Source organism: Dermochelys coriacea, chromosome 10 (assembly GCF_009764565.3).
Source record: "Dermochelys coriacea isolate rDerCor1 chromosome 10, rDerCor1.pri.v4, whole genome shotgun sequence".
In the NCBI taxonomy this organism is placed as follows: Eukaryota; Metazoa; Chordata; order Testudines; family Dermochelyidae; genus Dermochelys; species Dermochelys coriacea.
Window position 1 is genome coordinate 4,972,925 of NC_050077.1, and position 12,851 is coordinate 4,985,775.

Here is a 12,851-nt window from a genome sequence, read left to right on the forward strand (position 1 = left end):
AGTCGTTGGTAAATGTCGGTTTCACCTGACACACACACACACATCAATGGGGAAAAAAATAACTATTAATAGTAGTCTGTGAGGGCAGCCTCCCCTGCACCTAGCACCTGCAAGGTCCGGTACCCTGGCCCTTGGCCATGCAGGGAGCCCCTTACAAACCCACCCACTCACTTCCCAGCCAGGAGTTCAGAGCTGTCTGGCAGCAGAGTGGTCTCTCCTGCGGCCAGGGGCTCATCCTTCTTGTTGTGGTAATAGGCCTGTCTGGGGGAGCTCTGCTCTGCTGGGCCAGGACCTTAGCCTTCTCCACACCTTGTGCCAAGTGTCTCAGGCCCCTTGGCCATGCAGGGAGCCCCCCTGCAGTCCCACTGTCAACATCTGCTGTCTTTAAATAATTGTCTGATTTCCACCATCACCCCTTAATGGCCCACAACTGTGAATATTCAAATTGATAAAACCCAAAATTTCACGTAACTGAGAAAATGAAAATGGATAAAAAATAAAAACATGCTTAAAAATACAACCCGATATCTATCAGAATTACAGCCAAATCAAAATCAGATTCTGCCACCCTTACCCATAAGGCAGTTGTTGTCTTAGCATATGTGCCTCAGATGGCACATGACCAGGATTCATCACCGAATTTGGTCTGCTAGTTGGATCACTGGCTTTGGGGCGGGTACTGATGGGGAGTGCGACCAGTGGTGGTGAGTTAAGTCAACAGCCACGATAAAGAAAGCAAGGAAATAGGGATAGCTTGCCTTTATCATCTTCCCAAAACAGTGATGCTTACTATCCTATCTTGATGTCCCATAGAGGCCAGAGGCACAGTGAGAACTGTGTCCTTCTGCAAGTTATTTGTGACGTGTTGTGGAGACTTTATATGGATTCCATTTATAAAACAATTAATAGATGTTATAAGCATCTAACAGATATGAGTAGCTTTTTATAGATGGTTATAAGCACATCAATAGAAGGTATTATATTTCAAACAAGAATTAATTCAGGGAATCCTGTGACTTTACTTGTATCATTTAGAGGTCAGCCTGGATGATCACACTGGTCCCTACTGGTCTTATCTATGAATCTATTCCCAATTCCGCCACTGACTGATCTTTGGGTGCGGTCAGGTCCCTGTAGCTAGCTCTGTGTAAAATGGAAGTAACACTGAAATGCTCTATAAATCTCTTTCAGATCCTCTGATAAGAAGTACTAAAAAAAAAAATACTATTAACGCATTTTTGTTTGTATAATGTGTTAATTAAGCCTCACCCCTCCCAATGAGGTAGGGAAATGTTATTCCCATTTTACAGGTGGGGAAATTGAGGTACAGCAAGGTTAAATGATTTGACCATGGTCACAAAGTTGGTCATCGATTGAGCCAGGGATAGAACCTAGGTCCTCTGTTCTAACCCCCAGCCAAAATCCCTTTCATTTGGCATTGTGCAGAACTCCCCTGGGAGCATGGACCAGGATTTCACAGGGAGAGAAAATGGCTCAAGAAAGTTAATTTAAATATTTGAATTAATTATAGAAGTTGGATGAAATTTACATGCTCATGTGCATCCTGTGCTATCAACTTTGATCATTTTTATAATAATAATTTTTAAAAAGCCCAAACTATATGTAGCAGCAGTACTTGTGATTTACAAATGGGTAGAGGGAATGGCTGAAAAAGAGCAATAAAGATTTTCTAAAGCACCTAATGAATGCAGGTGCTGATGGTCCATGGAAAGGACTTGTGCTTCTTTATCTCTTATCTCTCTCTTTTCATTCAAGAAATCTTTTTGCAAAGCACTTCCAAGGTTAATTCTGCTGAAATGTCCTGTCGTTCCAAATCCCTTATGTATCTAAGGGGCTTAGTGACGTTTTTTTCAATATAACCCCCCTCTTTTTTGTTGATGGGGTCTTACTCTCTTTCTGCATCACTGAGCCGTTTCTTTCCAGGAAAATATTAGTGTCACACATCCTCCATCTTCTCTACATGAAGTCTTGTTTTTTCCTTTCCTCTTGAGAACAGCAGAAAGGGAGAGTGGACAATTCTGATGCATTTTGCTCTCCCACCACCTGTCCGATGTTCGCAAGTTTTTGCTCTTTCCCTGGGCAATGCTGGCATGAGATTGTTCACTTTAATCGGATTAAAGGAGGGGAAACAGCTGCCTGTCAGCTTTTAACACAGAGGCGTGAAGAGCCGGCAGAGAGAAAAAACAAAGATGCCTGTGGCTCTTCTTTTGTCCAAGGAACAATAGAATGCAGCATGAACCCCTGCTCCTATATTCCAGGCTCGCTGCCACGGGACTTTGTTCATCATGGATTGGGGAGTGCCGCTGGTAATTGCGCTGTTTCTTCTCGGGTTGATCTATCTGTTCGTTTACCTGCCCACCACGCTCCAGCAATCCACCGGCGATGAGACGGTGAGGAACTTAACAGAGAAGTATAGTTACAATGGCCTGAACTTCGCCAGACAGTGAAAGACTCCTTACTCTTGGCTGGGTTTACATGGTCCCTGTAGGTGAGTTACCGGTTTGATAAGAAACATGTCTGCTCCATCTATTGTTCGATGAGTTGGGATGGAAGCAACTGGTGTGGATGGAGAGAGAGAGTTTTGATTTATTAACCATGGGATGATCTGAAAAGGAAAATTCGATACTGCAAACTCCTTGAGAGTGACTTTCTTGCGTAGCTCTCCCCTTCAGTCATCTCCAGGTTGCAGTGTTCTGAGCAGGAACAATGCAGTATTGTCTGCCCTGAATGGTATTCTGTGCAGTGTGATTTTAAACCTGGCTTCTCAGTAAAGACAAGTTTGCCCAAAGCCAAGTCATCTCGCCAGCGCAAAGCAGATAAAAGGGGATCCAGCACTTGGAAACATCAACACTCTGCGAACAGAGAACTCGACCCAAGGACAATAGTTGACTTTCACTGTGAACTTTTTGTGTTGGGTTAAATGTTGGGGGTACATCTGGAAGTCGAGGCTGGTTTTGGTGAGAGAGGGGGATAGTAGTTTTGAAGATGGCTCTGCCCAAGGCAAAAAGTCAGAGATTCGTAGCATTAAAAACAAGGGATGTATCTAATAACTTGGAGATTTCTTTCTGCATCGGGGCCATTCCCCATTTAAATTCTTGTCCGCACAATGCAAAACCATAAGGAAATGGCATCATTCCATTTGCCAGAAATGTGTGTCAAGTTCCATAGGCTAATATGGAGTAACTGGGAGTTACAGTAGAGATCTCCAGAAAAACGATGTGTAGCTATGACTGGAGTTTTGGGGCTGGACAGTGTCTTTAGCTTTGCAGCTCATCCATGTAGGTGGAATTAAGCTTGTAGATTTCCGTTGCCAGAAAGCTTGCAGAGAGGGTTATTGTTAATATGTGACTGACATCTCTGTTCACGTGCACACAGGAGTTCAGAGTCTACTTGATTGCACCAGGAGTAAAGCCAGTCATTTTTTGCACCAAAAATATGCTGGTTGCTTCACAGCCTTACCCAAGGTTTGAGTTCTGTCCACCTTGGTTTGTGTTACTACTTGATGTAACCTCACTGATCTCAATGGGGTTGCATCAGGAATGATTCGGTCCCCTTGTTGTTTTTATTTGCTGAATATTAGTAATAATGATATTTGGTTACCAGGCTACAGACCTAATAATTTTTAAATATTATGCTTTAAGTATGTACATTAAAGTTCACACATCCAAGGTGCTGGGGATGCATTACAGTGTAATAACACAGGACCCAAACTATAGCTAAGACTTGTGCTAATGTAATCTCCAAGTTTAAAAAAAAAAGGGGGGGGGAAATAGCCAGAGTTAAGTCATACACTGTATTTAATTTTAAAGAAACCTTTTTCAAGTAACAGCCCAAAGGACTGGAAACATTTGAATTGGCCTTCTAATAAAGGAGAAGCTTAATGGAGGTGGATCTTCCAGTGATGGATTATAATTGTACTTGGTACATCTGAGGATATTTTGTGTGATTGTTTAAGACAGCAGTTGTTGGACAAACATTCTGCACAGGTTTCACTCTGTGCATCTTATTGCTGGCTGTTACGCTATGCAATGGGTATTTAGATTTGTTTCAAGTGATTCCTTCACCTTTCTTGAAGCGTCACGTGTAGATTTCACAACATACATATGGAAACAATGTAGACCTGACTTAATACACTCGGGTGGTAGTGAAATGGTATCCTCTCCCCCATTGTCCCTGGTTTTGGCTTCTAATTGAAAATATTGCAGAGTGTGGAAACCACATGATATGAAAAGCAGCATTTGGTGCAGGCGTGTGCTGTGATATTTGATCTTAAGTTTTGAGTCGGGGCTTTTTCTTTTGCTGGCATTTACTGAAATGTACTGTAATAGTTACCGTAACGATTGGAAAACGCATGAAGGTGCATTATGTTCTATTTGCACTTTAGGCTGTGTGACCATGGGTTGCTGGGAAGACAAGACTGTACAATGCAGCTGTTTCTCAAAAGTGCTAGTGGCCATTCTAATTTCAAATAGTTAAATCTCATCTTAAGCCATAGAAACTTTTAAATGAGAGGAATATTTGAAATGACAAGCACAACATTTTAAAGCAAAGCTCTGTTAGAAGTCCTTATTTTTCCTATAGTTACAGATTCAGTCAGATGTCTGTTTTATGATTTTGTTGCCTGTCTCTGAAGACAGCAGAGAGCCAATGAGGAAACTGGAAGAAGGGTGCCTTTTCAAATAGCAAATTGGGCAGAAAGCTGATCTCTAAATCACTGAGAATTCTTCTGATGCTTGGGTGTTTTTGCTCTTTCTCAAGAGAAATATTATCAAGTGCAAAGAAGACATAAAATATTTATAATTGTTATACAAGAAGGTTAATCTGATTTCTAAGAAATTCTCTGGCTGTGTTCATGTTTTTACTGCTCTGGAAAAGGCCTTCCCTCCAAGTCCTGCTTTCAAATCCTGTTCAGAATAAAACTGCTTTGCTTAACCCAAATGATTGTTTATAGGATAGCTCAATAAAATCAACAATGGGAATTGGCTATAATCTTTTTCTCTCCTTTGTTGGATTCAGTGCTTGATAGGAAATTGGGGCAGGAGGTTTCCCATGCAGTTTGTGAAGGATGCTTAATTAAACCCATTCAAGTGGAATGGGTAGAGATACTTTGATACAAACGGCAGCGTTGTTTTTTTAATAAAGAAAGACATACAATACAACAAGAAATGCTCTGACAGGTTGCTGTAGCATGGAGTGCTTTACCTCTGAACCCACTTTTACATTCCTCAGACAGGCAGATCAGACAATGCAGATCTTTTGCCAGTGTGCTGATTTATTGGGGAAGCCAGTCAGCCAAGATGAAGAACTAGAAATGGTCTCTTTGAAATTGAATTCTCTTTCATGTTGCAGTGTGACATTGGGGACTTAATTCTAAATACATCTGTCGTTCAAATCCATTGAAAGTTGTTGGACTTATTTGCAAGTGTGTAGATCTGCTCCTGAGTTTATTAAATTCCGAAACGTTACTTGTGCTGCATGTTTTAGGTCTAGGATCCAAAATCCTTTGAAATGGATGGTCAATCCCATTGACCTCCCTGAGCTTTGGATCAGGTACTAAACGCCCAATAAGGAATCCAAGAGAAAACTCCAGCAAAGACCAAGCCTCTCTTCTTGTAGCTAGTTCTTACCTTGTCCGGGATTAGATGTGCACCCTTTATTTTGCAGGATCAGGTACAAAGTGTAGTAAATAGGCAAATGTCTGACATATAGGTTGAAGAAGTTAGAGCCTTTTGACCAAGTTGCAGTAGCTGCAATAAAATCTGTCTCGCATGTTATTACATTGTCTATTTCCTTGTCTAGTCCATCCCTCCCCTTAATCCTCTTAATCCAGGATTTCTCACTGAATAATCTTCAGAAAATATTTTAAACCCAGGTGACCTGCTTTATTTTAGCTTCTACAACTTAATGGGCAGAGCACTGGAACTAGACAGAACAAAACTGAGCGATCTTGTTCTGATGTTGAATGATTGACATTTCTATCAGAGACACAAGGTGCGTGAGGCAAATATCTTTTAATGGATCAACTTTTGGTGGTAAAAAAGACAGCTTTTGAATTGCACAGAGTTCTTCTTCAGGTAGCTTTCACCACCAAAAGTTGATCCAATAAAAGATACCTACCCAACCTTGCCTTTCTAATACCCTGTGACCCACATGGCTACAACAACAACAACACTGCAAACAACAATGGAAGATTTCTATCAGATGCATTTGCTATAGGTACTGATTTTGTACATCTCGGGTGTCAGAGCCCTTCCAAATTTTGCTCTCTGTTCGGTAGGGCTATATATATGGGAGCATGAGAATGAGGGATAATGAGTCCTAACTGAGGCTGACAGGTGGACTTGATCATTGGCGATAACTTCCACTCATGCAGGCACTTATCAATTACTAAAGGGCTCTATAATTAGACAGACAAAGTCTGAGGGCTGGAAGTTGAAGCTAGACAAATTCAGACTAGAAATAACAGAGGTGGTTAACCATTGGATCAGGCCATCATGGGATGTGGTGGATTCTCCATCATTTGATGTCGTTGAATCAGAATCAGCTGACTTTGGAAAAGATACGTAGTGGATCAACCCTAATTTATCGTGCTCAGTACAGGCATTACTGGGTTGCTATGTAGCATACAGGCCAGGCCAGGTCAGACCAGACCAGAAGAGCGTAATGGCCCCTGCTGACCTTAAAATCAATCTGTGCATAGCTAGGTGTCCGTTTGAGGATAGACCTGTACAGTGGAGATTTGGTGGGTTAGGAGTGCAGTGTTTTGACTGTCCAGGTCACTGGGCTGAATGCTGCCCAGGGTCAATGGTCTCTATGGGTCAGCTTCTTGGACTAGTCCCTACTAGACAATACAGTTAATACTAACTGGTGTCCCTGTTGGCACTGGTGGCAAACAGGCCGAGGACTGGATTGACCATGGCAACTGCTACCCTGGCTAGTAGAGGTGGCTCTTTCTGAGCTGTTGTGGAAGTGTGTTGATAGAGCAATGGGCAAAGTGTCCTTTCACTGCTTGCTGCTGCTCGTGCGGTGGCTAAACAAAGCTCGGATAGGGCAGGGCTGTCAATGGGACTTCTCATGCAAGCATTACATTCGCTGCTTTCACGTTAAAACAAACAAGAAGTGTGTGACCTGTATGAACTTCTCCCTGGTTTGGAATCCATTGAAACGACCCTGTTCTGCACTTCTGGCACATTTCACCAAGTGATTTCAAAGTGCTTCTCAGACCTCTAAACCTCGGCACGACCCTGGGAGGCTGGTAAGTATTTAAAGATGGGGAAACCGAGGTAAAAGGAGACAGTTACTTATGCAAAGTCTCACACCCAGGAAGTTACAATGTTGGGGCTAGAACCCAGGTCTCCTGACTCCTGGCCCCCTACCCTATGACCAAGAGGCAACACTTCCTTCCTATAAATAAAGCTTTCTTCTGAAAGGAAGGATAATAGAAAAGCAAGTACTAAATTTTGAATGAAACTAGGATGAAACACAACCAAGTTCCACAAGTCTGCAGATCAGTTTAAATGAACCTTTGACTCTAGATTTTGAGAGTAAGATTTTCAAAGGCATAAATGGGAGCTGACTATCCAGCTGCACTCTGTACCTTTCTAAAAATCTCCCTCTTAACAGCAGTCAAAGGCTATTACAGTACCAGCCAATATTAACTGGCTCCATTTCATTTATTCCCCCAAATCTGTTCCCCCTAGAAACGTGGAAGACATCTGTAGATTCCCGGACCTACCAGCTCGGAAACCATTGACGTACCAGGCCAAGCAGCTCATTGCAAGAGAAATCGAGCTCGAGAAGATGAGGAGGACGGAAGCTGTGCTACAGGCACGGAACGCCAGCCAGGTAGGAGTGGGACACTGGTAACGGGAGACGGCCCGAAGCTTGAGGGGAGCAAACATGGCAGATTCATCGAGCTCTCTGTGTGGCCCAGGCATAGCTAAAGAGGGACAGAGCGCCATGTTGAGTGGGGGTAGGTTGCACAAATTAGTGAGCGGGAGCAGTGTACTGTCTGTCCTGGCACAGAGGCCAAGGCTAATGATTCTGGATGGCTCGTTATACGGATGTGCAAGCCTTAACGAAGGGAGAGACTCAGGAGGGAGGGTGCTCAGCAATGACTGGAAACCAGCCCCCTGTATAGTGACTCCACTTGGAAAGTCTTAGCTCAAGTTGCTGCTCTCTTGTGTTATAAAACTCCAGCTGCCTCTGCCCCAGATCCTCAGCTCTGGCCTCTCAGTGGGATTAGCTGTCTCTGCTCCGCGATGGCAGCGAGCAGGGGGGAAGCTTTGCCTGGCAACTTTCCTCTGAAGCCAAGTGCAGTGCAAAAGCTTTCCTTTTGCAAGTGAAAATCCCAGATTAAAACCTCCCTCCACCAACAACAATCTGTATGTTGTGCACCAGCAGCTTTAAGACTGTCCTTGGCTTGCACCACGTGAAACATGTAACATTAGCATTGTGTCTGACCAAGCCAAACAGCTCGTCTTTCTGCAGGGACCCCAGTAATCAATACTCACTGAAATGTAAAGTGCTGAAAAGTGATTCTGCAACAATGGCTGAGGTCATTCTGAATGTATCCCGTCTCCTTGCCGTTTGCATGCTTTGGTGAAGCAGCTGTCCGTATAGAGAGATGCTCTGGCATCAGCTTGCTGGTAGATAGTCAATGACATTATTTATTATTGGACCCTTCTGTTTCACCTTTCTCCCAAAGCACACCAGGAACGTGAGGTCATTTCATCCCTCACTGAAACAGCTGCCTCTGTAGCTAGAAATGATCCTCTGGCCACGCATGTCTGCTTGGGTGCCTGCCGCATCCTGGGCGGTCCTCTCCATCTTCCCCTCTGAAACCAAGAGCAACTCCCAACCTCAGCCAGAAGAGGGACCCGGTAAATCCACAACTGGGCCTGACATGTTACTTACACTCACTCACTCACTCACTCACTCACACTCTCTCTCTCTCTCTCTCTCTCTCTCTCTCGTGGATTGTCGCTGCGGCTGTAGGGTATTGGTCGCATTGATGTGGAGGGGAGGGAGGGAGGTGAAGTGAAGCACAGCTGGGGTGGATATTAAGTGCCAACAGTGCTTCTAGCACTGCAGAGAACACAGAGCAAGGCATGGTCCTTGCCCCGAGATGCTCAAAGCCTCAATAGCTATCGGCCCCAGGAATTGGTTTCCTGTGCTGACAGCTGTTTCCCTCTGTAATGCTAGAGCTCTGCACAGCGTGCTGGTTTTCCCTACCTTGCTAGGGGCATGAACGCTCCAGCTGAGGGCATGGGTCCTGTGCTCTCCTGCCAACGAGCGACGGCCCCGCCTGTCAATTTCTGCTCTTGATGCATTCGGGGGCCATTAGCGCCACTGCAGAATTCCGACAGGGAGTCGCCCCCATCGCGAGAGCCGTGGGTCTTGTGTATGGAGCGATGAGGGAGGGAGGGGTGAGGAGAGGGGGAGGCTCAGAAACGGCGTCATTGAGGCTCATGTGATTCCGATCACTTTCAACAGAGGCCTCCCTTGGTGCAGCTCGGCAAGATAATTAATCCTTAAGAGCCGGCGACTCACAGCAGAGAGTGTGTTTTGGGGAATGCACCTGGGGAAAAGTGATGGTGTAAAAATCTCTGGAGGATTCTTGTTTACAAGATGCCATCAGGGAAATGCATGCGCCAGTGATCAAGAGGCCAACTGGGCTTGAAACGTTCAGAGTTCTTAAAATGATGGCAAATAATTCCCATGGTATTAGGACTTTGTGTTTTTTAAAAAATTGTCATTTTTATTAGTAATCGTGTTTATTACAGTGGTGCCTCAGGGCCAGCCATCACGGGGCTGCACCATGCTAGGCGCTGTATGGACACACAGCTTCAAAGAGCCTAAACAGACAAACCAGAAACTGTGTTCTGAGATCTCCAGTCAGGCTCTTTTAGAGGAAGGCAGTGGGTCTCAGCCTAGCTTTCCTGAACTTTGATTCCCAGGGTGTGGAGTGAAAAAAGTCTGACAACTAGCAGGGAAAATGCCACTTGTATAAACGGGGCAGGACTGAGCTCTAAGCAGAACTTTAGGGTATGTCTACACTGCACACTAAACCTGGGCTGTGACTCTGGTTTCAGCTCCAACCCCCTTTTTTCCACACACATATCAGTCTGAATGGGGTGAGCAAGCACTCAAGACCCAGGCCCAACGACCATGCTAGGGGGTTGGGTCAGAGCCTGAGTCCAGGCCCTGTCATTTTGCAGTGTGGATGTAGCTCAAGCCACAGATCCGAGTTGGAAGGTCTGCTTAGTGCAGTCTGGATGTGTTAGCATGGCTGTGAGACCCAGGTCCAGCAATTGTAAGCAGTGCTCAAGCAGAGGCTTGAAAACACTGACTCCACAAGCCTGTGTCCCGCAGACAGTGCAGTGTGTAGATGTGCCCTTAAAGGGAGGCTTCCAAAGGCACAAGGAGCTGTTAGACATGCACTGACTTTCAGTGGAAATGGGCACCTACCTGCCCTTTCTGCTTTTGAAAGATCCCCGGGAACAAATAGGAAGGAGTCGGCAATAGGACATGGCCAATAAGGGCATAATCCAGACTCCACTGGGCCCTAAAACTGTTAACGAACCTGTGTTTTAGACTGGTTCTGACAGACGTCGTGGTGAGGAGCTGGAATGCCTGTTTTGTCTGGCATGCTTAGCAGGAGGAGAACTGGAGCCTTGAGATGTCTCGTGTTGTAACGTAGGTGGGCAAGGGCAGATGTGGCCATAGCCTTGCCTGCTACCTTCATAAGGCTGGATTGGTGGCAAAAAGCTATTGGAAGTGGGCGGGAGCGGACTCAGGTCTCCTGGCCAGACCACTCTTAAGGAGGGATATAGCTGTTACGTGCTCAGACACCATGGTAATGGGCACGGAGTCTTGGGGAGAGTTCAAGATGCCCCCACACCTTTGAAAGGTCCCCTCTCATTCTAATTCTGTCCTCCAGCCAGGAGAAAAGAGAGAGACACTTAAGGAAAAACACCAGTGTGCCTTGTAGATCTGATGGGACCAAAAGGTAATTGGAGGCATATCCCCTGGGGCAGTGCGCTCTTCCTCCACTGTAGACCTTTGTATCGTGCTGACAATAGGCTGCACTAAACAAAACTGACCTAAGTGAGTCCTGTTTCATGTGAAAACTGCTTGGTAACTTCTCTTATCTCACTTCTCAAGGAAGAATAAACCAATTGAAATCCTCTCTCCCTGCTGGTTTGTCATCTTCAGTCTGTGACATTTCTTAGGTCCCTGAGCATGTGTGTTAGCTCAACTGCCAGGCAAGAATAAAATAAACTAATATTAGATTTTTTTTTTTCCAGGCCGGTAGAAGCTTGTTATAACCTCCCAGTTTATTGCAAAAGCATCTAAATTCCCAACTCAGCTCTGGGTCCCATTGTGCTAGGTGCTGCACATACACGTAGTGAGAGACAGTCTAGACCCCAAAGAACTCACAATCTAAATAGACAAAACAGGCAAAGGGTAGGAGAGAGAAGACAGGCACAGAAAGATGAAGTAACTGGCCTCAGGTCAATACAACAGAGCAATGCCAGAGCTGGGACTAGAACTAGGGTCTCCTGACAGCTGGTTCAATGCCCCAGCTACTAGACTGCACTGTCTTCTCATTGTCGTTGCACCTGCAGCCCACCCAAGAGCTACGTCCACCACAGCACAGCTGGTTGGCTGACTTGGGGCCTTTGAAAGGATGATACTGCCCAAGAAATTAGCACTTCAGTGTTCCCATGCAGAGGCTTCCCATAGCAAGTCCCATGTGAAAGGTGATGTTTGTTGCTGAGTTATAACCTTGAAATAACTAGATTTGTAACAGAGGATGTTCCTTAACCTTCTGTTGCACTTCCCAAGGAGTATCCTGGTCGTGTCATACTGAATTTTATGAATTAAGAAGGAAGAGGTTGCTCATGGAGAGCAACTTTTACCTTCACAGGATCAATGGTTTGTCTCCAAGAGAACAAATGAGAAGGAGGAACTGTAAATACAGTGTGGCTTGTCCAAGTAAACCTCCATCATTGCAGGTCTCTGAAGAAAGCCTCGGTGAAACAGAAGATAAGCCAAGTGCAAAACCAGGGATGCCCAAGTCCAACATCCGCAACCATGAGCAGCGTCTGGAGCACATCATGAAGAAAGCCGCTTTTGATGAAAAGGTGAGATGGAAGCCCTTTCGCAGAGGAGATAAAGGGGGTTGGCTGCCCGGCCCAGGGCCTGAGGCAATGGCAGATGGAGCTGTTCCCACGCTGAGGTCAGTGGTTCAAATCTGGCCCAGGTAAAGTTGTTCTTATCTGGCAGCTGCTTGTTGGCCATGATGAAATGAGTTGTTGGGTTGCAGTCAGCACAGGTGGGTATCTGTGCTGACAGACTCTGAAGAGGCACTTACAATAGCTTTTGAAGGCCTGGTCGACACCTAAAACTTATGTCAACCAAGCTACGCCACTCAGGACTGTGAAAAATTTCATGCCCTGTGAGATGTAGGTTGATTAACTTAACCCCCAGTGTTGATGCAGCTGGTCTGACAGAAGAACTTTTCCTCTGACCTAACTATTGCCTCCCATAGGGTTGGATTAACTACAGCAGCAGAAAAACTCCTTCCATGACTGTAGTAAGTGTCTATGCCATAGCAGCATAAGTGTAGGCACACCCTAACTGGACTGCAGTTTTTTATGGCATTTAAGTGACTGTATTTGCCTCTTATTTGTAAAACTATCAGTCATGGCATGATCTTTGATATCAAGGCAACCACTTTCCCCGTTGTTGCCCACCTGATAACATGCTCCTCTCCCCTTGGTTGGACTTTGGTACGGGCTCTGTAGCATAGCTAGGCATGTCCT

General features: G+C 45.1%; 1 protein-coding gene across 6 annotated transcripts in view; it reads left to right on the forward strand.

Moving 5' to 3' along the window:
* Positions 1-12,851, forward strand: part of CHTF18 (chromosome transmission fidelity factor 18) — a 45,859-nt gene that overhangs the window by 24,638 nt on the left and 8,370 nt on the right. For 2 of the 6 annotated variants that reach the window (XM_043493296.1, XM_038418842.2), the window contains exons 19-20: positions 7,722-7,866; positions 12,042-12,170. In XM_043493296.1, the coding sequence (XP_043349231.1) occupies positions 7,722-7,866; positions 12,042-12,170 (274 nt within the window). Of the gene's footprint in view, positions 1-2,279; positions 2,510-7,721; positions 7,994-12,041; positions 12,171-12,851 lie in introns of those variants that run through there. The other 4 variants (XR_006274560.1, XM_038418843.2, XR_006274559.1 and 1 more) reach the window with 3 other exon arrangements.